Source organism: Mirounga leonina, unplaced genomic scaffold, assembly GCF_011800145.1.
Source record: "Mirounga leonina isolate KUSES-001 unplaced genomic scaffold, KU_Mleo_1.0 Mir_205, whole genome shotgun sequence".
In the NCBI taxonomy this organism is placed as follows: domain Eukaryota; kingdom Metazoa; phylum Chordata; class Mammalia; order Carnivora; family Phocidae; genus Mirounga; species Mirounga leonina.
In genome coordinates, this window is record NW_023270515.1 from 2,813,390 (window position 1) to 2,839,680 (window position 26,291).

At 47.1% G+C, this 26,291-nt stretch overlaps 1 protein-coding gene across 1 annotated transcript; it reads left to right on the forward strand.

The window, feature by feature from the left end:
* The first annotated feature begins 1,526 nt into the window (after nt 1-1,526).
* Nucleotides 1,527-24,214, forward strand: FAM3B (FAM3 metabolism regulating signaling molecule B). The gene is made up of 6 exons (XM_035028886.1): nt 1,527-1,839; nt 14,456-14,514; nt 15,403-15,453; nt 16,419-16,506; nt 17,629-17,761; nt 23,890-24,214. The coding sequence occupies exons 1-6, from the start codon at nt 1,682-1,684 to the stop codon at nt 23,977-23,979; spliced, it is 579 nt and encodes a 192-aa protein (XP_034884777.1). The 5' UTR covers nt 1,527-1,681; the 3' UTR covers nt 23,980-24,214.
* Nucleotides 24,215-26,291: the final 2,077 nt, after the last annotated feature.

The following is a 26,291-nucleotide window of genomic DNA, read 5'->3' on the forward strand; positions in this document are numbered from 1 at the left end:
CATGTTAATGGTTGGACCCCTTGCTTTAAATTTAGGAATCTGGAGATTGAGAAAAAACATAGGGAATATATTACTTGAAAATTTATGTAAGTAACGTACTGCTTAAGGATGTTTAATCTGTGTTTGCCAACCTTGCAGATGCCCTCTGTATGCATAGAAAAGTCCGGAAGAAAATATGCCAAAGAGTAAAACAGTTAAGATTCTTTAGAGTGAAGATATGTAGGATTTTTTCCCTTCATTTTGCTTTTCTATTACTTCTAATTTTCTTCTGCAGACAGTAAATTAGGAAAAGTAAAATCCCATGGGCCTTTCTTGTTTAAAAAAACAGACTAATAGGAAGAAAAACTGGCAAAGGTGGACCAGAGCTACAGCCTTTGGTGTTCAGGAAGCCTCACCGTCCCTCGTGGCTTTTGCATGGGGCTCCGGGCAGGGACAGGGTTCAGAGTCTCTGACGTCGGGAGATTTCTCCTCTGAGGGGCAGATATCCACTTAGTCGATCAACAAACACTGGGGCAGCTGGGTGTACCGCACACCACCTTGGGGCTGGTGCCGCCATCCCTGCTCTTGTGGGGCAAGGGAACTATAGGATACTGGAGCGCTGAGTGTCAAGAAAAAGAAAAGAGGACAGCGCGGGAGCTCAGCCTCGGGGGCGGGGCCGGTGAGGAGGAAGGGGGTGATGTGAAGGGTGGGAAGGGGTGCGTGCTCCCTGGAGAACTCTGTGTTCCCTACCCCTACCCGGGGCCCCGAGGCTGGGTGCACACCGGCTTCCCCATGCCTACCCAGAAGCTCTGCCTCCTCCGCTCAGCAGGGCAGCACGCCGGGCCTTCACGGTGTCTGTGTGCACCCCGACTCCCCCCAGCAGGGCCTTCCAGGCCTCACCACTCAGACAGCTGTACCTCACAGCCGTGTGCCCTACAGCAGAGAAGTGCAGCCCACGTCTCCAGTGAGACGGGACGAGCCAGAGCACTGCCTGCGTCTTTGCACTGGGGACTTGGGATTCAAACCTGAACTGAGCCCCCCGTAGGGGGATCCGTGGTCAGTGACAGCCACCGGTACCTTGGGGTGAGCAGGGAGGCGCACGCCGTGGCGATGGCCACAAAGCACCCAGCAGGCGGAGGGGTGGCCTCGGGCAGGTCCCCAGTCGTCCCCAGTTGCTGAGCCCTGTAGTGTGGGGGTGCTGGGGAGCCCTCCCCCTGGCCTGCTCATCGCATGCCCGACAGAGGAGCCCAGTGCCTCAGGCTCAAGTGAAAGGAAAGGGGTCCGCCATGGCCAGAGTGGGGTCTGGGCGTGTGTGTGCGCGCGCGTGCGTGTTTCAGGGTGTATAAATGCAGAAGCTGGATAGATGTTCCATACATGGCTGTTTCTTTGCTCGCCAGCACTCTCAGACCCAAGGGAGCTCTCTTTAATTGTGATACGAAAAACACATTGTGTGCCGAGAACGTCAGGGGGCTGACCCTTCCGAAACTGTGATGCTCACTCCACATCCACTCCCTTCTGCATGTTTGTTATTGTTAGACAAATGCAGATGAAATCAACTGTCTCTTTAGGGGAATTTCTGACGCTGCTGCTGAGAAGTTGGTGACCCCTTCTCCCCGCCCGTAGGGAATTGCCAGCGTGAAGTCCCGGGATAGGAGGCCCGCCGTTCACGCTCGGGCAGTGGGTTCCTCTGATAAGTCCTTGCATGATGCTGACTCCTCCGTTCTTGTTTGCTGCAGCCCCAGCCCCTAAAAGGCAGAAATGTGACCACTGGACCCCGTGCCCCTTGAACACCTATGCCTACCGCTTGCTCAGCGGGGGCGGCAAGGACAAGTATGCCAAAATCTGCTTTGAAGATGAGCTGTGAGTACCCATGTTGAAGAAGAAAACATAGCTGTCCCACTCGATTCCTTCCCTTCTCCGGGGTGGGCCGGCCACTACGTCTGCCCTCGGGAGGGAGGCATGGCCCTGATCCCGGGCAAAGGCCGGGAGCCTCGAGGGGGACTGAGCATACTCCCTAGGCCTTCCCTGGGGAGGACAAGCTGCCGCCCGGGGCTGGGTGTGTCCCTGCGTGGAACTTTCCTTTGACTGCAGGAGAAACAAATATGTTGTGCTTTGCTTTGAACGTGTGTCCTGACCCTTCCAAGTCACAGAAACACCAAAATTCAGCAGACGCAGGGTCGCTTCCATTTTATTGTATGAGTCTCACCATCGAGGAGTAAAGCAGGGGCTCTTTCTCTCGGCAGCCCGCACCTCCTTGTTCCAGGTCTGTGTGACTGGCTGACCCACAATAGCCTAAATAAATCCCGGCACCTGGGACTGCCCTGGCCTAGTGTTTGCACTTGCTTGGGTGGCCACACCAAAGCGCCACAGACCGGATGCTCAAACAACAGACATTCATTCTCTCGGTGGGTCTGGAGGCTGGCCACCCAAGGTCAAGGTTGGGTGGGGTTGCTTCCCTCTGAGGGCGGTGAGGGAGAGTCGGTCCCAGGCCGGCTGCCTGTGTGCTCACGTGGTCTTCCCTCTGCACGTGTCTGTGTCCTCATTCCCCCTTTAAAAAGGCCACCAGTCATAGGGATGAGAGCCGACCCTAAGCACCTCATTTTCACTTAGTCACCTCTTTAAAGGCCCTGCCTCCAAATAAGGTCACGTTCCAGGGATCTAGGTGTTAGGACATCAGCATACGGATTTTGAGAGACCATAGTTCAATCCGTACCACCTGGCCTGAGGATGCTTAGGCCATACAGTAATTACTACAAAGGAGACCGAGCGCCGGCTGTTCCCAGCACTGGGGAGGAAGTCTTTCCCTGTGATGCACCCCTTTTCCCCAAACTGGGTGCACCTTCCTTTCTCGTCGGCTGGATCACCACGGTAGCACTCAGCCCTCACTGCCCATCCCTCGCTGCCACCGTCCTTGTCCTCCCAAGGAGTGTGTGGCACACTGGGGCGTGAGCTGCGCTGGGCTCAGCTTCCCCTCCTTGCCTGGTCCCAGCTCATCCCCGGTCCGTACTGGGAGGTGAGTGGAAACCACACTCCCTTCTGCGGGTCCATCGCTTACCAAAGGCCTACTTCACTCAGCCAGGGAGTTTCTGGGTAGACATTCCTCTGCACGCACCCCTGGGTGGGGCACTCGGTGGGCCAGTAATTCCAAGAAACGTGGCTCTGCTGCTATAGGAGCTTGCGTCCACACTTCAGGGTCCCCCACCTCAGCCCCGCTGACACTGCGGGCCAGTGACTCTGTGTCGTGGGGGGATGCTGGACAGTGTGGGGGTAGCAGCATCCCGGCGTCCTCCCGCTGGATACTGCGGGCCACCCCGTCCAGCTGTGACAACCACACATGTCTCTGGGCACTGTCATATGTCTCCCGGGTGGTCACATTATTCCCTTCGCCACCAAGAACTGTAACACCTGGAGAAGGCAAACAGATTTTCCAGCATCTGTGGTGAATGCCAAATGGTAATTTTGTGTGGGGCCGTGGAGTTTGAGAGGTGAGTGTACCCTTGAATGGGATTGTCAGTGAGGTCCGTGGATGAGACAAGGTGGGGATTCAGCTCGAAAACTGAGCAGGATCCCATGGTAAAGAAGCGGGGAGACCTGGGGGCGGGCGGGGACAGCGGGATGGGGACGCTCATCCAGAATCACGTTGCCAGAAGGGGAGTTGTTCCAAGTCAGACCGCAGAGCCTGGGGTTTCCACTGCTCCACGGTGCCCAAAGCCTTCCCCTGACCATTCAGAGCAAGAGCATCATGCTTACCTAGTGCAGACTAACGCACATATACATCAGCTTCGCGTGAATTCCTGTGAGGTGTGCCATTTGTCACCCCCACCGTGCAGACAAGGAAACGGATTCACAGACAGGTTCAGTAACCAGCCCCCCAGCACACAGCTAGTCAGCGGCAGCGCCACTGGCGTCCGTGGATATGCTGTGCAGACCGACTTGAACCCGGTTAGCTAATGGAGCAGCTCACTGTATGAACATGTGGGATCCAAATGCAGCTTGCCTGCTCTCAAACAGTATTCCAGATGGTCTTTAGAAACAGTGTGGTATAAAGCGGGAGAGACTCAAATAACAGCAGGTTAAAAGGAACAGAGGAGTGAACATGAGCAGAGACCTAAGGAGAGTGATTCGCTTGGGTTAGCACTGTGTTTCGTTGTAATCAACTCATGGAGTAAAAAGTGCTGGGTTGTGGTGATCTCATCATCTTATAAAGAAAAGATATGTTTATGTAGAAAGATAAGCAGTTTTCTGCCGCTCATTTCCTTTGCACAACCAGCCCTCCCTGGGGACAGCCAGCTCCGACTCTCTTTCCTTCCTTCCCCGTCGCCACGGAGCAGGCTCATGCTCACACTTCTTGGTTTTCCTGTGTTAGGCATTATCTGTGGACCGGCCCCTCGGTAGGTGAGCAATCTCCCGTCATTGACGCTCCTGTCTTCTTCCTCACCGTGGTCCTGATTCAGTTATCACACTGACTGTGCCGCTTTAGTTTGATCAAGATCCAGCGTTTGCATTATTAAGACCACCAAAAGAAAATCCAAAGGGCTTTACTTGATGTGAGTGTTTTATCCACTGAGGAACAGTTGGGAGAACAGTGGTCGGAAAGTCCAGACCTCAGCAGTCACAGCTCTGCGTACGAAGCAGGAATAAGCGCACTGTTTTCTAGAGTGATTTGTTACGGGAGACGTACATTCATTACCTGTTCATACTGAAAAGTCACACTGACATGGGAAAGCTTAATTTTAAGGTTGGAGTCAGCATTTCAGTTATGTGACTGTGAGTGTTTGGTGACATAGTCAAATGGTGGCCTCCAGGTTTATTTGCTTTTTTTTTTTAACATGGCTAAGTGAAGGTTCTGTGTGGCTGAAGCATGTCGTGTATGACGGTTGTGCACCGTTGATTTTTGTTTGCTGTTGGCTTGCCTGGTTTTCCGTGTACTTACATCAGTTTAATCCCTAAGCATTCCTCCAGTGAAAATAAATCTAATGTCCCCTCAGGTATTCATCAGGCTCAGCTTCTGGAGCCTTCTGACCCACTCGGGTCAGCAGGCTTGCTGTCGGGGTACCGTGCAGCTGTTGCCTGGCATTCCTATCCACTGTCATCCTGGAATAACCTTGTATCCCTCTCTGGAGTTGGAGCTCCTCTTTCTGGGTTACAGCACCTTCCACTCTCCTAGACTCCTTTGTTTTGCTGAAGACAGGGCGATCAGACATCATCTGGGTGGGGTCCCCAATCAGATATGGAGGATGATCAGCTATCAGAGGGAGGGGGATCTGGATAAACTGACTTACCAGAATTCTTCTAAAACTGGATACTGCAGAGGTGAACACAGAAGTCCAAAAGTCAGTTAGCCTAGTTAAAGAAGGAGCTCAGGGGAGCCCAAGGGGAGTTTGGTGAAGGAGAGAGTCTGTGTGAGCACAGAGGGACACCAAGCAGGTCCATTCCTGGAAGATGCAGGCTCTGCTGCGGGCCATCCTGGATTCCAGATGCCCTTGTGGCCTTGCTGAAGCCTCCTGAGACTGCATGGCAGCCTAAAGCACGTCCAGCCAGGCTTTGTCCCCCTCTCCTTTGCTTAGGGTCACACTAGTACTGTGGTCTGACAGCTCTCCCCACTTAACCAAGCCCCTTCCCCATCTCCTCTTGTAGGCATTTCCCTGGATACAGATTCTTGTGCATTTTATCCTGTTCTGATATCTGCTCCTCAGAGGACTCAGATTAGCACAGTAAGAATGATTGTTTCCCCACAGTCTGTCCAGCACAGCACGTTGACAGACACTTTGATCTCTGCCATTCTGAGAGATGAAAATTGAAGTCTCTGATTAGGTTTTTACTTTCATTGCTTTTGCTGAGTGAATTGAGAATCTTTTATGCTAAGAGCCTTTGTATTTATTTTCTGTAAACTGTTTATATCTCTTGCCCATTTTCACCTCTCTCACTGGCCTTTTCTTACTGATTTACAAGATTCCTTCTATATTAGTTAGGCTTTTTTGTGTGTTGTAAAAATCTTCTCCATATTTTATCTTTTCACTTATTAGAATGGTATTTTTATTTTATTTTATTTTTTTTATTTATTTATTTGAGAGAGAATGAGAGAGAGCACATGAGAGGGGGGAGGGTCAGAGGCAGAAGCAGACTCCCTGCCGAGCAGGGAGCCCGATGTGGGACTCGATCCAGGGACTCCAGGATCATGACCTGGGCCGAAGGCAGTCGCTTAACCAACTGAGCCACCCAGGCGCCCTAGAATGGTATTTTTAAATATGCTTATGCCCTAGTTAATATATGAGCTTTAAAAAAGAAAAAAAAAAAAAAAAAACACAAACCATATAGCGAAAGCAAAATCTTTAAATTTTAAAAAGCAACAAAAACAGGAAGCAACCCAAGTATGGTGATATCACAAAGAACGAATATATCTCACATAAAAGTGGTCTGAAAGCTGCCAATGAAGGGAGAACAACTCTTAGATTAGATCACAGCACATAAACTCCCAATAATGCTGCAGATAAAACACACACACATACCAGAGAATTGAGGTCACGGGGCAAACCGATGCCCTGAAAATGGGACACACAGGTAGATTCACAGAATCACACCTCAGCTAGAGCCAACATCAGGCAGGAATCCTTCAGAGGCAATTGACTAGTTGCTCGAGACTGAGTTTGGACTATTTTGAGAGATTAAAACTCCTAGAGGAGCCCCTACACTTTCCTGAGTTTTTCTGCCAGGAAGCCCACCAGGCTCTCAGAGTGAAGATCAAAGAAAAATCCCCTCATGCTTTTGTCAGGGGGAAGGGAGAGTAGCCATTCTGAAATATGCCCACAGTGTTCTGTTCTCCTTAACAATGGCCCCGCCTTCAAGGGAAATTGTTTTACCAGATACTAACTGGCCTGTGGGAGGGAAATACCCAGCATCAGCTCCTTCTCACCTTCCTGTCTCACCTAAGGAGTCAAAAAACAATATGGCCGGGGCACCTGGGTGGCTCAGTTGTTGAGCGTCTGCCTTCGGCTCAGGTCATGGTCCCGGGGTCCTGGGATCGAGCCCCACATCGGGCTCCCCGCTCGGCAGGAAGCCTACTTCTCCCTCTCCTTCTCCTGCTTGTGTTCCCGCTCTCGCTGTCTCTCTATCTGTCAAATAAATAAATAAAATCTTAAAATAAAAAAAAGAAAAGAAAAAATATGTCCACCTGTGAGGGCACCACCTGCGGCACAGGCTCAGCAAAAGACTGAGACCCAGTCTTAGGACTGTAGAACATTTCCTCATGCCCCACATCTTACCACCACATAAATAAAGCTCCTTAAAAATAACAGGGGGTCACAGCTCAAAAGAACCACAAGGCTAAACCCAATTTTAAAGAGAGTCTGGGGGCGCCTGGGTGGCTCAGTAGGTTAAGCGACTGCCTTCAGCTCAGGTCATGATCCTGGAGTCCCGGGATCGAGTCCCACATGGGGCTCCCTGCTCGGCAGGGAGTCTGCTTCTCCCTCTGACCCTCCTCCCTCTCATGCTCTCTGTCTCTCATTCTCTCTCTCTCAAATAAATAAATAAAATCTTTAAAAATAAAAAATAAAAAAATAAAGAGAGTCTGTAGGATACTCAGACATAGGGGAGAAATTTTAATCGTTGACACCTGTAGCCACAGTAAAGAAATAACACAGCGCACTCCTAGCCAGATGAACATAAAGATTCACAGTACATTTTATTTACCTCTGTTCCTTTTAACTGGCATGCCATGTCTGGCTTTCAACAAAAGTAACAAGGCATACTAAAGGCAAACAGCACAGTTTGAAGAGATAGGGCAAGCATCAGAACTTACCTCCAATATGGCAGAAATTTTGTAGTTAGCAGACCAGGAATTTGAAACAATAATGATTAATATGCCAGAGGCTCCAATAGAAAAGGTGGACGGAATACAAGAACAGCTGAGTAATGCAAGCAGGGAGATGAAATCCCTCAGAAAGAATCAAAAGGAAATAGTGGAAATTGAAAAGACTGTAACAGAAAAGGCAAACACCTTTGATGGGCTCATCAGTAGACCAGATACAACCAAGGAAAGGATCAGTGAGCTTGAGGATATGTCAATAGAAATTCCCAAACTGAAAGAGGAAGAGAAGGAAAAAAAAGACTAAAGGAAAAAACAAAGACAGAACAGAATATCCAAGAACAGTAAGACAAGTACAAAAGATATAATGTGTAATAGGGAACCAGAAGAAGGGAGAGAGAAAGGAACAGAAATATTTGAAGTAGTGTTGCTGAAAATGTTCCAAAATTATTGACACCAAACCACAGATCCAGGGAGCTTAATGATACTAAGTAAGATAAATACCAAAAAAATCTACACCTAAGTATGTTATATTCAAACTACAAAGGACCAAAGGCAAGGAGCAAATCTTGTAAGAAGCCAGAGGCAAACAAACCAAAATGAAAAAACACCTTACCTATAAAGGAAGAAGGATAAGAGTTACATTGGGCTTTTTTTTGTTTTTCAGAAACCATGCAAACAAAAAGAAAATGGGATGAAAGCAAAGGGTTGTACCTGTTAGATTCCCATCAGTGTATGAGAGTTGATCCACCATCATACTTATCAACACTTGTATGGTCAGTCTTTCTAATCTTGGGCATCCTAATAGGGGTGCGGTGGTATCTGACTGAGGTTTTAGTTTGCATTTTTCTAATAACTAATGATAGTGCACCTTTTTTTTTATGTGTTTATTTGCTATATGTATATCTTATTTGATGAAGTATCTAAGTCTGTGGTCATTTTCATTTGGTTGTTTTCTTATTATTGAGATTTCTTTATATATGCTGTATACAAGTCCTTCATCGAATACATGATTTACAAATATTTTCTCCCAGTTTGTGGCTTGTCTTTTTCTTCTCTTAACTGTGTTTATCAAAGAGCAGAAATTCCTAATTTTAATGAAGTCCAGTTTACCAGTTTTTTATTTTAGGATCATACTTTTTGTGTCATATCTTAGATCTTTTTGCCTAACTCAAGGTCACAGAAATTTTCTTCTATGTTTTCTTTTAGAAATTTGATAGTTTTAGATTTTTCATTTCATATACTGTGAGATACCCATTTGGGGTTAATTTTTGTGTATGGTGTGAAATTTGGATTGAAGTAATTTTTTAATGTGGATATCCAATTGTTCTAGCACCATTTATTCCAAATACTGTCTTACTCTAGTGATTTTCCTTTGCACCATTAGCAAAAATCAAGTGACCATACATGTGTGTATCTAATTCGGGATTCTCCATTCTCTTCTATTTATATGTCTTTTTACTATATACAGTGTCTTGATAAATGTAGCTTTGCAGTAATTCTTGAAGCTCAATAACATAATTTCTTCAGTTTTGTTTTTCATTTTCAAAATTATTTTCACTATTCTAGATTCTTTCCATATCCATAGAATTTTAGAGTCAGCTTATAAATTTCTACACAAAAGCCTATTGGCTTTTGATTGGGATTGCGTTGGAACTCTAGATCAATTTGGGGAAAATTGACATCTTAACAATATTGAATCTTTTACTCAACAAACATAGTTAGCTCTCCGTTTACTTAAATTTTCTTTAACTTGATTCAGAGATGTTTTTATGGCATTCAGTGTACACATCTTGAAGCTCTTTTATTATATTTATCTCTAAGTATTTCATCTTTGATGCTGTAGTATATTTTTAAAAATTTTAATTTCCAACTGTTCATTGCTAGTATATACAAATAGAATTGATTTTTTTTTAAGATTTTATTTATTTATCAGAGAGAGAGAGAGACAGAGGCAGGCAGAGGGAGAAGCAGGCTCCTTGCTGAGCAAGGAGCCCGATGTGGGGCTCGATCCCAGGACCCTGGGATCATGACCTGAGCCGAAGGCAGACGCTTAACCATCTGAGCCACCCAGGTGTCCCAGAATTGATCTTTGTATAATGATCTTATATCCCACAACCTTGCTAAGCTCACTTATTAGTTCTAGTAGTTTTGCTTTTACATTGGATTTTCTACATAGATGGTAATGGTCAGCTAACCCCCCCCCCAATAAAAGGCAGTTTTACCACTTTCTAATCTGCATGCCTTTGCTTTCTTTTTCTTGCCTGATTGCACTGGATAGAACCTCCATTATAATGCTGAATGGAAATGATGAGAGTAGACATCATTGCCTTTTTCCTTGTCTTGGAGAGAGAGCATTCCATCATTCACCATTAAGTATGATGTTAACTAGGGATTTTTCACAGAAGCCCTTTATCAGGTTGAAGAAGTTCCTTCTATTTCAAGGTTTCTGAGAGTTTTTAATCAGTGATGGGTATTGGATTTTGTCAGATGTTTTTTCTACATCTCTTGAGGTGATTATATGGTTTGTCTTTTTTAGTCTGCAAATATGGTGAATTACATTTTTGAATGTTAAATCAACCTTGCATTTTTGAGCTAAATCCCACTTGCTTGTGGTATAGTATCCTTTTTATATATTGTTGCATTCAGTTTGCTAAAATTTTGTTAAGAATTTTTGTATCCGTGTTCATGAGAGATACTGGTCTGTGGTTTTCTTTTGTTTTTTTTTTTTTCCTCTGGTTTTGGTATCAGGGTGGAATGTGTTGGTGAGTATTCTCTTCAATAGTCTGGGAGAGTTTGTAAAGAATTGGTATTATTTATTTAAGGGTTTGGTGCAATTCCCCAGTGAAGCCTTCTGGCCTAGAGTTTTCTTTATGAGAAGATTTTTTAACTACAAATTTCACTTTCTTTGATAAATACAGAGCTACTCAAGTTACCTGTTTCTTCTTGAGTGAGCCACATTATTTTGGGGTACATAAAGGAAAACTGCTGTACTGTGAGTGCATTTGTACTCTGGTCATCAAATGTGTGGTAATTTTTCCCCACATCAAGCAATTATCTGCAACACCACCAGCTTGGGGGCGGGGTGGGAATCTACAATTCAATTCAATTCTGATATATCTACTTGAAGATGGCCTCAGACCCTACAGGTTAAGGGCTTAGTCTCACAAGACATTCCCCGCCCCCTTCTGACTTCAGATGGCAATCACAAGTCCCAGATTGTCAGTATACTTCTGACTGACTGCCTGTAAATCAGAGTTCCCATGTCCCCCTCCTTAGGTTTGGTTATTTGCTAGAATGGTTCACAGAACTCAGAGCAACGCATTTACCAGTTTGTTGTAAAAGAATATAATAAGGAATACAGACATATACTTGAATATACTCATATGTAAGTGTACTCATACGTGTATATATACATATATAAAAAACATATACATGAATGTATATTAATTATGCATACGCAATTTGCTTATTTTTGATGTAAAAACAAACCCCAGAAGGATAAACCAGAAACTAAAATAAATTAATGGACATGGGAACAGGGGATGAGGAGAATAAAGTGGAGGGTATAGAGAAGATTTCTTTGGGTATGATTTTATTCTGTCCACATAATGGTGATTTTTGAATCATGTGATGTATTGCATATTCAAAAATTAAATAAAATCCAAAAAAACACAAAGAAACTCTAGAATTGAAAATAAGCTGAAATAAGTCCACACATAAATCAAATGTGTAATATGATCACATGTCTGTTGGTGCATACGTGCATGTATTTCAGTTGGATATTATTTTGGGGGATTGCACAACTATCGTCAACTTCCATGATCTCCATCCAAGAGGGACTTGTAAGACTCAGGAACAGCTAATATTTACAGATAAGATTTATTACAGCAAAAGATACAGAACAAAAGCCTCTGTATTATCTGCTTCACCGGTGGTGAATTGTCTCAGTTTTCGTTTCTCTGAAATACCTTTATTTCATCATCATTGCTGAAAGATATTTTTCCAGGTTGTGTTTCAACCCATTCAGATACTGTTCCATTGTCTTCTGGCTTCCATTGTTTCTCTTGAGAGTCAGCTAACAATTGAATTGCTGAGGTGATGAAAGTAACAAGTAACTGCCTTTTTCCCCTCTCCGATTATCTTTAAGATTTTTCCCTTGCCTTTGGTTTTCAGCACTTGTACCCTGCTGTGTCTGTTGTTATTGCTTTATCTTCTTTGGGGTTCATTGTGATTCTTAAATATGTATGAATCAAAGTCCTTCATCACATTGAACAAATTCTCTATCATTGCATCTTCTGCCCCATTTACCTTCTCCTGATTGATCATCTGAGACCCCTGACAAACATATGTCAGATCTTATTATTATATGCTCTATAGCTTTCAGTCTGTTTTGTATTTTCCATCTTTGTATCTTTCTTTCATTGTAGGCAGAGCTGTTTTCCTCTGAACTGTTGCTCACCAGATCTTCTACGGTGCCTGATCTGCTGTGAAACCCCTCCATTAACTACTGATTGTAGTTGTTACATTAATTTAGATTTAGAGCTTCATTTTGTACTTCTTCTAATCTTCATTTTTTCATAGTTTCCAGCTTGAAATGTTTTGCTTTTATTTATTGTCTTCATTAGAATATTAAGTATAGTTATTTTGAAATCCTTTGGATAATCTGCTTGGAGCCCTTATGAGTCTGTCACTATTATCTGTTATTTTCTGCTGGTTTCACTGGTACTTGTTTATGTCGGCATCTTTTCTTATGTGCCAGGTGACATTTGATAGCATGATAGAGCATGTATTTGGGAAATTGTGGGTTTTTTTTTTAAAGAAGATTTTATTTATTTGCGAGAGAGAGAGCATGAGTGGGGGAAGGGGCAGAGGGAGAAGCAGACTCCTCACTGAGCAGGGAGCCCCATGCGGGGCTTGAGCCCAAGACCCTGGGATCATGACCTGAGCCAAAGGCAGACGCTCAACTGACTGAACCACCAAGGCACCCTCTGCATTTTTTTTTAATTGAGGTATTAGATGGTATCTTCTTTTTCTGAGGATTTTTGCTTGCTTATACCAGGAACTTGGAATCATGAGCAGAATAGAATGATCTGAATAAATGTTAAGGACTGAGATTTTGGGGGACCCACCCGGTTGACTTAAAATTTGGCTGCGGTTATTCAAGTTCTGATCTATTTCTGGTTCATTCTTATTTTTAAGATTCAACCATTTTTGACCCCAACCCAAATAAGATTGGAGGATGTAACATGGCCTTCTCTTTGGTGGGCCCTGTCTTCCAACTTTTGTCCCCCAAGCCTCACCTCACGTGGTTGTCAAAAGTGCTACTCATCTCCTTTGATACTTTTTCTGGAATTAGCAAATGCTTCTGAGGCAAAGTAGCTTTACTTGCTGGGCTCACCCACTTGAAACTTAAGTGTCCCCCCACATCCTGGCTTCAGAGCTCTTTATTTCCTTGTTAGGTCTCCAATATAGTCAAATAGATACTCTTTAAATCCCATTTTTAAATTTTCCTCTATGAGAAGTTAGGTTCAGATTACCCCCACTTTCCATTATCATAAATGGAAGTTTCTTTTTCTCTTTCAAGGTATTATAGAATATTCTCTAAAACTGTCAAAAAGCTACCCTTCTGAGAAGGACTTAGACTAGAAAGCCCCCAGGGGAATTTAGATAAATGTGTCAAGAGCAGAATATTATAGTGCTGTATTCAATACTCCCAAGCATGGGAAAAGGAGGAAAACTTTCAAATTCTATTTGTGATGCCAGCATATCACTGACTCTAAAACTTGACAGAGGGAGGGTGCCTGGGTGGGTCAGTCGTTAAGCGTCTGTCTTCAGCTCAGGTCATGATCTCAGGGTCCTGGGATCAGGCTCCCTGCTCAGCAGGGAGTCTGCTTCTCCCTCCTCCCCCTGCTTAAGATCTCTCTCTCGTTCTCCCTCTATCAAATAAATAAATAAAATCTTAAAAAAAAGAAAAACTTGACAGAGGGTGCACGCACACACAGAATTCTAGGATCTTCAGTAATAAATACCATCTCCAGGAAAGTCAGTCTTCATACTGGTTTTAGGGCACAATTCATTTGAAGTTGATCCTATTCTCCAATTTAAAAATGGAAATTAAGTGAAGTAATAGAAAGTATTTATTTGAGGAGCTAAGCTGGGTTACATTTTGTGGCTGGATTAAAGGATCACCAAGAGTCCAGCAAGGCCTCCATCAGTACGAGGAAAGAGGGTGTATACGTGGGGAGCAGACTTGGGTCAGATCTGTGCCCAGCTGATCCACCTCTTACGACTTCCTATCTGTAAGGTGGAAAAATGAATGCTCAGGAGGTAGTTGAGGATTCAGTGAGAAAATGTTTATAAAGAGCCTGTGCTCAACAAATCCTAGATTTTCCTCTCCCTGGCCATTTGTCTAGATTGTAGGATTAAGGGCAGTTTCCAGGTTCCCCGAGGGACTGAGTCTATAGAACCTTGGGGGTGGGTATGTGCGGAGCGAGGATGGGGGTGATTCTCAAGGGAGCTGAGCCAAGGCCCGTGCGTATCTTCAAGGAAATGGTAAGTGCCAATGGTTGGGGCAGTGGTTCTGCCAAGGGAAGAGCTTATGGAACGGGGAGCCCTACTCATTGCTTTGTGAGAAAGGGATTCTTTGACTGACTCTTATTTTCATTCCAGGCTCATGGGAGAAAAGACTAGAAATGTTGGAAGAGGGATAAATATTGCCATTGTCAACTGTGAGTTATTAAATGTTCTCTTTCAAACTTCTCTAAAAGTTCCATGATTGGATTTTCAAAGATACCTTGGGTTTTTGAGGATTTTTGCAAATGATCTAGTCTAGGCTTATTTTTTAAAGCATTTTAAAATTATTTGATTATTTTTATAATACCTCACTTTACAGATTGTGGTTCCTGGAAAAACAAAAAAAAGAGTCCGAGGCTCCTGGCTGGCTCAGAGGAACATAGGACTCTTAATCTCAGGGTCCTGAGTTCGAGCCCCATGTTGGGTATAGAGATTACTAAAAACAAATGAACTTAAAAAAAAAAAAAAGTCAAATATAAATAGGCTTTTAAAAAACCAAAAAAGAACCAGCAGAAGGCAGGGGTCAAATCAGATAAGCAGGCTGTGGGGGCACAGACCATCCTGGAGTCACCGTTGGATTCCTGGTGACCCTGCAGAGGTCACCCCACCTTTGTGAGAAAAGCCAACTAGGGCCTCGGGGGAGCAAAGCTTGGCTTCCTCTTAGGCCTGGGGAAGACACGCTGTCACAGTTGCCACTGGGGGCCCCACCACGGGACCTGTCAGAGGGGTCAGAGCACGCAGTCCCCTGACCTTGGGGCTGTGGGACAGAGACAAAACACACCCACTCTGAGAATCCCGCTGGAAAACCTAAAGTACGAAGCAGAGGAGGCTGAGGGGGACACTCTGGGGTTCCCGTAGGAGAGGCAGGGGCAGCAGGAAAGAGTGGGGGGTCCAACTAGCTGGAAGCCGTGGGAAGGAAGTTCTAGAGCAGCTGATCAGCCGGCTTCCTGGACACAGGAGTGTGCCGTTTGAGCAGCTCGGTGCCACAGATGGACCCCGAGTCCAGTGAACGTTCTTTTAAAAACTATTTCTTTTATTTTCAGATATGACTGGGAAAGCAATAGCAACACAGTATTTTGATATGTTTGAAGGTGGTAAGAAAACTCTTCTCATGAATTAGAAGCATGAAAATAAACAAAAGTGTCAAACATTCTTATTTTGTCTACTAAAAAAGTTGCCAGAAGCTCATAGGAGTATTCTAGAACAGTCTTACACAAGCCCTCCTTGTCTCTAATTGAGGTCGTATGATCGAGTTTGAAGGCGTTATCTAGAAAATGTCTTCTCTGGTCACACTTGTCCTGGGCCTTTTATTTGTGTTCCTTCATCAGATAATAAGAGAAAACATTTTTTAAATCAAATATATGTAAAATAATGTGATCAGCATGCAGCCCTGAACATCATCGTTGTTCCTGTCCTGTTCATGTCCCCCCCCTGCGCTCAACGCACACGTCCCCGGGACAGACAGTACACATTCTCCTTCCATGGTCTCTCCAGTCTGGGCACTGGGCTTGAGCACAGAGGTCAGTCAGGATATAGGAGCCCCTTCTATTTTTATTGAGCAGTGAGAATTATTTAAAACAAGGCTTTATAAAGAGAACAGTAATAAATGTCTGGACGCACTTGATGGGAGCTGTGCAATAAATGCCCCAGTGGGAAATAATGGGGTTTGAGATTAGCCTTCCTTTTGTTGCCATGAGGCACAGATTCGTCTCTTAGCAAAGACTTGCCATGCTCAGTCTGGTCTGCAAGTGATTTCTCACCCCCATTCTGCACGTTAGTGCCCCGGGACCACTCTGTGGTGGTCATCGCAGGGAACGCCACACCTGTGCTTGCCACATTGTCTCTGGCCTCGAGTTAGATTCATAGGATCTCCATGAGCTGCTCGTGCCCCTCACCTCTGCTGGTCCCACCATGGAGCCCAGCGGCCACTCACTAGTGGAGATGAGCTCCAGGCATTAGAGGATTCAGAGAGGACACGGCAGCCAAGCGCAGAGGGGGGACAGTGTCCCGGGCAAGTGAACAAGGAAGACCCTAAAACCGGTTTGCATTGACCCAACAGATAACTCTGGACCGATGACGAACTTTATTCAGAGCGCACCTCCAAAGTCCCTGCTCTTCATGGTGACCCAAGATGACGGTGCGAGTAGGTGAGTGTGGACCGATTTGTCACAGTGGGGGGACGGGGGAAGCTGGTTGGCGGAGAGCACCAGGCCTGTCAGGGCCCCTGAGGAGCATCCTCTAGGAAAGAATGCAAATCTAAGGAGCAAGATGCTTTCCTAAGGAGAAGGAATGGGAGCCCATGATAAAGCAGACTGTGTTTCTAAAAAAAAAACCTGAGTAGCCAGCAGAGTACATAAGTCCTAGAAGCTAAGGAACATTCTCAGGTAGCAAGATAGAACCGCTACAGACCATAATTAGGACAGAAAAGCTAAACCCAGGGTGGGACTTAAAGAAATAGGAAAGGAAATTGAGAAGAATTCTCTATAAGAATGGCAATCGAATGAAAAGGAAACACACACACATACAACTTCCTGAGGGAGAAGTTGGTTTGGCTCCTGTGTTGCTTGGAAGTTTGCTGTTCTGAGTAAACACGTGTGTGTTCATGGCCAAACTTCCAAGGATCTCAGAGTACTTCTGTGCCCTGTGAGTTTCAAGGTGGCTCGTGAACATGGCATTCCCCAAATTTATTTGACCTCAGATCCTGTTTTTAATAGAACATCTTACCAGACAGAAGTTATCTGATACACACTTGGAAAAATTCCGATTTAACTCAGGAATATCTGAGCTCTTTTTTTTTTTTTCTTTTCCTTTCTGCCCTCCTTCCTTTGCTTACTGTAAGTTGCCCACTTTTACAATGGTAGCGTTGTTTTAGATTTTTGTTTTCTTTTTTGATACTGACCTTTCTGAAAATGAAAGGGACCATTTTGACCTGTCCTTTCATCTTTCAGCAACTTCTGTCTGCCTCCTTTTGTGGTCAGTGAACAGGAGGGGCAGCAAAGACCCAAAATTATGTTGGCTGAACATGAGGATGTGATTGGATCCCAAGACACAAGGGATTTGAGAATTGAGAATTAATTCTCTGTGCCCCAAACTGAAGCTTAAAGAGTCCCTGATGTCATCACATGATTAACTAGAAATTTGCCACCGTCCCGCTGTATGCCCCAGGAGGAGGTGGGTTGTTCTAGAAGCCTCTTTCCTAGGACATCCACAGTGTGACACACCGTAGTCTCTGCCTGCGACATTTACACGCCCTCCCCCTCTCCCCGCAGGCTGAAGGAGGATGCCAAGAAGGTCATAGAAGCACTTGGAAGTAAACAAATCAGGAACATTCGGTTCAGGTCGAGCTGGGTATTTATCACAGCAAAAGGCTTTGAGCTTCCTGCAGACATTCAGAGAGAAAATGTGAGTGCTTTTTAAATGTCACTTCCCATAAGTGGTTAGTAGAGGACGCCCTGTGATTTGAAAGGTTGTAGGTCGCTGATGGCTCCCTGCCTCCAAGACATTCCTGTGCAAAATGCGTGCCACACAGGACCTCGCAGAGCCGGCTGCCCGGGTTTGAGCCCTTGCTTCTCTCACGGTAATGTGCCTGAGACTCTGCATTCCTGAGTCTTGGGCGAATCATGGTAGGTGCCTGACACGTCATTGTAAGTAAAATCATCATAACGGCCTTGTAGACCTTGCCCATTACATCAGGAAGAGGCACTTGACTGAAGTTCACACTTTCCAAATCTCTTTGAAAGTAGAAGATTCTTTTTTTTTCTTAAAGATTTTACCTATTTATTTGAGAGAGAGAGAGAGCACAAGCAAGGGGAAGGGGCAGAGGGAGAAGCAGACTCCCCACCGAGGAGGGAGCCTGATGCGGGACCCATCCCCAGGACCCCGGGACCATGACCCGAGCTGAAGACAGAGGCTCAACTGACTGAGCCACCCAGGCGCCCAAAAGTAGATGATTAATGGGCTATTGGTCCCGCCTTTCTATCATGGGGCAGCCAACACAGGCTGTGGCAAGCCTCTCGGTCCCTTGCCTCTGTTCAGAGGCTGGTAACAGTGCTGGGTAATGGGGCTAACCCAGCCTGTACGCTCGAGCGCCAAACACACACCGGACAGACAGCTCGCATTGTTGCCCTAGCTCAGTGCACGATCGATTATAAGCGCCCGCCATCATGTCCTCTTTATGGAAGATTAGTAAAGAGCTAGAGAATCAAATTCTAATGAATTAACTTGGTCGCCTGTGAAAATTCCAACTGAGCACTGGCAAGTGTTGTTGGAGTCACAAGCTGGCACCTCTGGGGACGGTCACACAGCCTCTTTGGGAGACACGGCTCTTTAGGAGACAGGACAGCTTCCAGAGAGGAAGGATTAGCAGCACGGCCATGGAGTGGAGTCACCGACTCTTCCCAGGAGAAGGGTGTCCCTTCCAGGAACCAGAAACTCGAAGGAGGCAGAGATTGGATGTCTCTAGGCCGTGCGAGAGGCTGCTTCCAACTTCAGGCTAGGACCCAGTGCCCTAGCATAGACTTCTTGGAACTAATGATTGGGTCTAGACACCCAGTGTACAGTCAAGATCTCAGGGACTTGTCCTCATGAGAGGCATTCCCTGGGCTCTGCGTGGTGGCACCGTCTGGGCCACACCGCCTAGTGTGGTAAGCCAGGCGCAGCTGGGGGAGGGTGCTTGGCGCCCAGTGTCACATTTGCCAGAACAGCAGACGGAGGCCCACAGAGGTCAAGTAGTTTGCTGCTCTGGACAATAAGATAAAAGCTAGGCAGCTCCTCAGGGCCCAGCGTCTCTGACGTGAGACACACCCCACCGACCCGTGGCCTCGGTCAGGCTGACCTGCCTAGTAACATAGCATCACCTCTCCTCCACCCGTGTATGATCGGTAGCAGTCTGGCATCTTAAGGATCTCCAGGCTTTATCCACTCAGCCGTGTGTTCTCAGAAAGTTACTCAACCTCTCTGTGCCTCAGAATCATCTCTCGTGAGGAAGGAATAAAGACCGTACCTATCACATAAGGGTCCCTGAGGATTAAATGAGAATAGCATGCAGGGCCCAGCAGGGACCTGAGCAGAGTCCTGGAACCCGGAGCAACTTTGCAGGCCACCTGAGCTAGACTCGCAGGGTGGGGCCTGGCTGGTGATTTTTTTTTTTTTTTTAAAGATTTTATTTATTTATTTGAGATAGAGAGAATGAGAGAGAGAGAGCACATGAGAGGTGGGAGGGTCAGAGGGAGAAGCAGACCCCCTGCCGAGCAGGGAGCCCGATGCGGGACTCGATCCCGGGACTCCAGGATCATGACCTGAGCCGAAGGCAGTCGCTTAACCAACTGAGCCACCCAGGCGCCCCCTGGCTGGTGATTTTGATGCACAGGAAGGTTTGGACTGATTGCACTGATGGGGTCCCAATCCCATGTGCACATCCCAGCTTCCCCCTGACATCACCTTCCAGACACTCTGCTCCTTCTCTAGCTGTGTTACCCTGTGCCCTCCTCCCTTCACTCCCCCACCCGCCCTGCCCAGCTCCCTCGGCCTCTCCCCACCTGCCATGGGTCAGGGACCTGGCCAGAGCGCAGGCCAGGCCCTGTAGGAAGTGCTGCCCTCATCACTGAGTGTGTCCATGGTATCAGAAAGGCCTAGAGTGAAGCTTGAATCCCTTTTACTCAGCATTAACCTGAGTGCAGTGAGTGGTTTTGGTGGGAGCTATTAGTGGCTTGGGGGCACAAAAAGGGGTTTGCTCAGATGCTGGTGAGGCCTGAGTTGGGGGCCAGGCCTCAGGGCGATCTCACCCAAAGCTCGAGTCAAGTACTAATGGAGGAATCATTATGCCTTCCTGTTTTGGGTATGCAGACTTGCTGTGTGGACTTCCCCAGGGGCGGTGTGGGGCTGTGTGGGGCGGGCCTCCCAGGCCCTGGCTGGTCGCCGGCCACTATCACCTCCATCCCGCTGCTGTTCCCAGAGCTGGCTTCCCAAGCACAGCCCACAGGTCATTCCCACGTTCAGAAGCCTTCACCAGCCCCACTCACCCACTGAACTGAATTGTAAAATGTAGGAGACTTGTTTTTTTCCACACTACCCAGGGAGGGGTCCATGTGGCGTTGTTCCGCATTCCCGTCCTAACTTAAAGGGAAACTGTCCCCATGACCGGAGCCCCTGATGTCCTGCAAGTGAAGGAGGAGGATGTCCTCAAATTCCTTGCAGCAGGAACCCACTTGAGTGGCACCAACACTGACTTGCAGATGGAGCAGTACATCTACAGAAGGAAAAGTGAAGGCATCCACATCACGAATCCGAGGAGAACCCGAGAGAAGCTTCCGTTGGCAGCTCATGTTAGTGTTGTCATTGGAAACCTGGCTGCTATCAGTGTCCTGTCATCCATGAATCCTGGCTAGTGAGCTGGGCTGCAGCGTGCTATTGCCGTCCGCCTCCCCCCGGAACCCTCACTAACTAACCAGATCCAGGCAGCCTTCCGGGAGCCCAGACTCTGGTGGTTACTGATCGCAGGGCTGACCACCAGCCTGTCACAGAGGTGCCTTACGTTCACCTTCCCACCATCGCTCTGTGGAGCAGAGACTACCCCCGGCACGACGTGGACATCGCCATGCCTTGTGGCAACAACGGAGCCCACTCGGGGGGTTCGATGTGAGGGATGCTGGCCCGGGAAGTTCCGCTCACGCCTGGCACCATTTCCTCGGTACACGCACGGGAGGTCGGGCCTGATCTCTGCTTCCACAGAGATCCTGACGAGGTTGCAGTAGACGAGCAGGCCGCTGCCAAAAAGACCGCGACCCAGGAGGGGTTTCAGAGTGGACTGCTCCAGCTCCGGACTGAGTTCACTGCTACTCAGCCTGAAATCACAGACTTGTCGAAGACGCGCGGGTACGCTCTGTGCCTAGTCAGCAGCTCCCTCCTCAAGACTCAGCCAGCCACCGAAGACTGGTCTGCAGGCTCCCACTGCTTGGGCCACTGAATGGGTAGGAGCAACCACTGAGTGGTCTGAAGCTGATCTTCCACAAAGGCAAACAAAATGGAAATAAGGTTGATGGAAAATAAAGTTTCTAAAAAAAATAATAAAAATAAAATGTAAGAGACTTTAAGGCTGATTCCAGCTTTATAAAGGGGGAGGAATCCGAGACTCACAAACTAAGAAATAAAGGAGGATAGAAGTCTGAAGCAGCATAATCTGGGTTTGGACCTGGACACCGTCGCCCTGAGCTTTGTGACCTGAGGACTATGATGTCATATGCCTGAGCTTCCGTGTCTTCACGCTGAACTGTGGGTGGTCAGCCTGCCCCCCGCTTGGTGTACGCAGCATGGGGTCATCATTAGCATCACCTCCAGCATGGTCTCCATCCTGGTCCCTGGCGATCTGGAACCAGAGCTAAGACCCCTGATTTGCAGCCCAGCCAGTCCCCTCCTACTCTTATTTCCATGCTGCGTATGCTCCATACACCAGCGAACCCATTACCGCTGCACTCTGCTCTCCTCCACACATCACAGAGCTTTTCCATGTGGGGCCTTTGGGGAGTGAGTCATGTTTTCAACAAGTGTCACTGAGTGTCACTGAGACAACTGGATATCCACATGCTGAAGAACAAATTGGGACCCTTACCTCACACCATATACAAAAATTCAGTCAAATAACTAGATGTAAAAGCTAGAACTACTAAACTCTCAGAAGAAAACGTGACCTTGGGTTAGACAGCGGTTTCTTTGATATGACACGAAAAGCACAAACAACAGAAGAAAGCACAAGTACCGTCCACAAAGTGAAAAGGTAACCCACAGAATGGGAGAAAATATGTGCAGATGAAGGACTTGTATCCAGAATATATAAAGAACTCTTACAGCTCAATAATAAAAAGACAACCCAGTTTTAAAATGGACAAAGGATCTGACTAGGCAGCTTTTCAAAGACATATAGATGGCCAATAAGCATATGAAAAGATGCTCATCATTAGCCATTAGGAAACTGCAAATAAAAACCCCAGTGAGATACCACCTCAAACTCACTGGGATGGCTGTAATACACAAGATGTAATAAGAAGTGTGGACGAGGATGTGGAGAAATTAGAACCCTCATACACTGCTGGAGGAAATGTGATATACAGCTGCTTTGGGAAACGTTCTGGCAAGTCCTCAAAAAGTTAGATAAACAGTTACCAGATAACCCAGTGAGCCTACTTATAAATATCTACCTGAGAGAATGAAAACATATGTCCACCCAAACACTTGTACATGAATGTGCATAGCAGTATTATCCATAATAGCCAAAAAAATGGAAAACAAGCCAAATGTCTGATTAATGGATTGAAAATGTATAATAAAATATGGTATAGCCATTCACTGGAATATTATGCAGCCACATAAAGAGGTGACATGCCAATCCAAGCTACAATACCGGTGAACCTTCAAAATATGCTAAGTGAAGAAAACCAAACACAAAAAACACACATATTGGTATGATTCCATTTGTATGAAATTTCCAGAATAGGCAAAATCCATACAGACAGAAAGTAGATGAGTGGCTGCCTAGGGCTGCGGACAGTGGGGAGTGCCTGCTTGTTCAGGTGATGAGAATGTTCTAAAATCATGGTGATGGTGGCGTATCTCCGTGAATACAGTAGAGACCCCTGAATTGCATGCTTTAAATGGGTAAATTTCATAGTATGTGAATTACATCTTAGTAAAGCTGTTATATAAAAAGGAATGTAAAATTAGAATTCCACAGTTCCATAACAATGCAAATTATCCTTCTTACGTATCAGGTTAAGGTGCTCTGTTATCTGTGAAAGAATCAAAGATGGGGCGCCTGGGTGGCTCAGTTGGTTGGGCGACTGCCTTCGGCTCAGGTCATGATCCTGGAGTCCTGGGATCGAGTCCCGCATCGGCCTCCCTGCTTGGCAGGGAGTCTGCTTCTCCCTCTGACCCTCCCCCCTCTCATGTGCTCTCTCTCATTCTCTCTCTCTCAAATAAATAAATAAAATCTTTAAAAAAAAAAAAAAAGAAAGAAAGACAGAATCAAAGATGTGAAGGACTTAAGCCCAGTCAGTATGAACACACATTTGCTGAGCAAGGGACTCTACAGTTTCCCTGGGAAAAAAAAAAAAAAATACAGCCCTACATCCAGAGAATTAAAAATTAAACATTTGAGCTATGCCGTCCAATATGGCGGCTTCTAGCCAAATTTGCATTTATGTTTACATTTATCTAAATAAAATAGAATTTAAAATTCAGTTCATCAGTCACACTGGCCAACATTTTAAGTCCTCACGAATCCGACGTGGCTGGTGGCTACTGTATTGGTCAGCGTGGATGATAGAACATCTGTGTCATTGCGGAAAGTTCTAGAGCTTCATTAACACCTGGTTCAAATATTATTAAGAAAAAAAAATCAAGTGCCCAGAGTAGGTTAGAGCAAATTCCGTTCTAGGCAGTGATTCTCTTTATATATAGACTTTGCTCGTAACCGGCACGTTAAATATTTGTTGAATCGATGAGTGGATAAATACAATTCTTTTCTTTTCTTCACACAGATCAACCACTCTGATAGTGCGAGGAACAGGTACTCTGGCTGGCCTGCAGAGGTACAGATAGAAGGCTGCATACCGAAACAACCGAGCTAACGTTGCACATGGCCTTAATAAACGTGTGATGTGTAGACCCATGCGGTGTGGCCTGGCCCAAGAATCTTTGCCAACAGTCAACATTTGATGACTTTTTGAGGTTTGTCTTCAAGCAAGCGGTATTTGCTGGTTGTATCCAGTCTCGGCACACAGTACGTTTATGCCAGAATGTCTCTAAGTGAAGGCATTCTTGAGCAGGAAGACTAGAATGGATGGGAATGGTGAGGGAAGGAAGGGATGTGGCCTGGAAAGAGAGGTTGGGAGGAGCAAGCCCTGCTTGTTGGGCTGCGGAACTGCCGTAGGACCGGACCTACGGCTGGGGAGTCTGCAAAACACTGGCTAGGACTGTGGCTCAGGCCCCACTATGGACTAAACTATGTCCCTGCAAAATTCCTAAGTTGAGATCCTAACCCCTGGAATCTCAGAATGTGACCGTATTTGGAAATAGAGGAAATTGTGGGTGTAGCATGTTAGGAGGAGTAGGGTGGACCACGAGCCAGGGTGATCGTGTCCTTATGCGAAGGGGGACGTGGACAAAGAGCATGGAGGCAAAGGTCCGGGTGATGCTTCCACAAGCCAGGAAGTCCCAGGGACACCAGCAAACCCCTACAAGCCTGGGGAGAGGCCTGGAGCAGATGCCCCCCCAAAACCCGTGGAGGGTGCACAGGCCGGAACACCTTGGACTTCTGGCCTCTAGACTGAGGGAGAGCAAATGTCGCTGTTTAAGCCGCCCATCTGTGGGGTTTGGTATGACCGCCCCAGGGACATGCTTACGGTTCCCTTTGGGTTCTAAGCTCTGGCGCCCATAGACATTTCTGTACTAAAGAAAGGGGGAGGGAGTATCTTTATACTCTGGCCTGAATGACTGCATTTTCACAGCCCCATTGATCTTAGTTCACTGCCAGGCATGAGGCCTCAGGGCCTCCTGGCCAAGCACGTCCCAGAATCCTGTCCCGGGATGTGAGGCTCCCCCGCCCTGAGATAGCGCTGGAACCCCTCAGCCTCCACTGGCACCTGTGGTGGCCCTCACGGGTACATCCCCACCTGGGGCACGGGCCCCGGAACGTCCGTGTCCCGTTTGCTGCCCACAGGGCCCCGAGTGTGGACCTGTCCCAGCCTCTGGGCGCCAGCATCCAGGTGGGCCCCGAGTCTGTTCTCACGGTGCCATCTGCCGACGCTCGGCTGCCGAGCTGACCGCCTGCCCAACAGCTTCCTGAAAACGTCCTCCCCAGTGGCGACCTTGGCCATATTCCCTTCATCAGGCTTGTGTTCTCTCCCCAAACTTTCATTTTATTCCATTAAATAGTATGGCCGTCAGCAGAGTGGCTTCCACAACATTAGCACATTTGAGATTTCAGGCCTGGGTCACTGCTGTGGGTCTTGTAGGCCCTGCCACCGCGTTTTCTTTCGGCAGCTCTTGTGGAACGTTCCTGAAAGCATCCGCTTCCCAGCCTGCATGGGCGAGTTCACAGCCGGGGGGCAATGCCAGCAGTGGGATGGCTGTGCCCACGCCATCCTCTGCTCTGCGCTGGGGACTGCTCCCTCCCCGCAGAGCCCTGTGTCCCCCACCAGCCGCCTCGCTGTGTCCTCCCCTTACTGGGAAGCCCCTCTGGCCCCCTCTGCGGGAGGGGTCAGGGGTTCTGGGGTCTGGACCAACTAGGAGGCGTGGGGACGAGGCATTTGGAGGGTGTGAGGGTGGTCAGTGAGGCGGGGGCAGCGGGGACTGAGGGAGTGGGGGGCCCAGCTGGAGCTCAGAGGACCCGTATATACTGTAAGGTGGATGCGTGTCCTCATGCACCTGCCCAGACCCTCAGAATGCACATCACCGAGCGTGAACTTGACATGAACTGTGGACTCTGGGTGATGATGCATCAGTGCAGGTTTGTCGCCTGGGACAAAGGTACCTCTCTGGTGGGCATGTCCATCATGGGGGAGGCTGTGCATGTGCAGGGCCAGCAGGAAATGGGAAATGTCTGTAACTTCCTCTCAATTTTGCTTTGAACCCACAACTGCAGTAAAATAGAGTCTAGTAAAAAAAAAAAAAAAAAAAAGCTGCCAATGACATGGAGGTGGGGAACCAGCTCTGAGCATCCTGTTGGTCCAGCCCCCATCAGGGCAAGCTGAGCCCCCATCCCCAGGGCAGAGCAGGGGTGAGCTCTCCTGGGAGGAGTGCAGACCCTGCCCCTCCCTATGGCAGGTTCAAGGATGGCAGCTGGGGAGGCTGGAAGTAGCTGCCCCTTCCAGGGAGGACACCAGGGCCTCAAGCCTCTGCCTCCCTGAAGTGGGGGCTTCCCCCCCACCCCCCACTCCCA

Bases quoted from the DNA above. Each gene is read 5' to 3' on its own strand.
- FAM3B (XM_035028886.1), top strand. From the start codon at position 1,682: ATGATGCTGACTCCTCCGTTCTTGTTTGCTGCAGCCCCAGCCCCTAAA. The intron at 1,840-14,455 runs GTGAGTACCCAT...TTTTCATTCCAG, and splicing joins ATCTGCTTTGAAGATGAGCT to GCTCATGGGAGAAAAGACTA. The intron at 17,762-23,889 runs GTGAGTGCTTTT...TTCTTCACACAG, and splicing joins CAGACATTCAGAGAGAAAAT to ATCAACCACTCTGATAGTGC.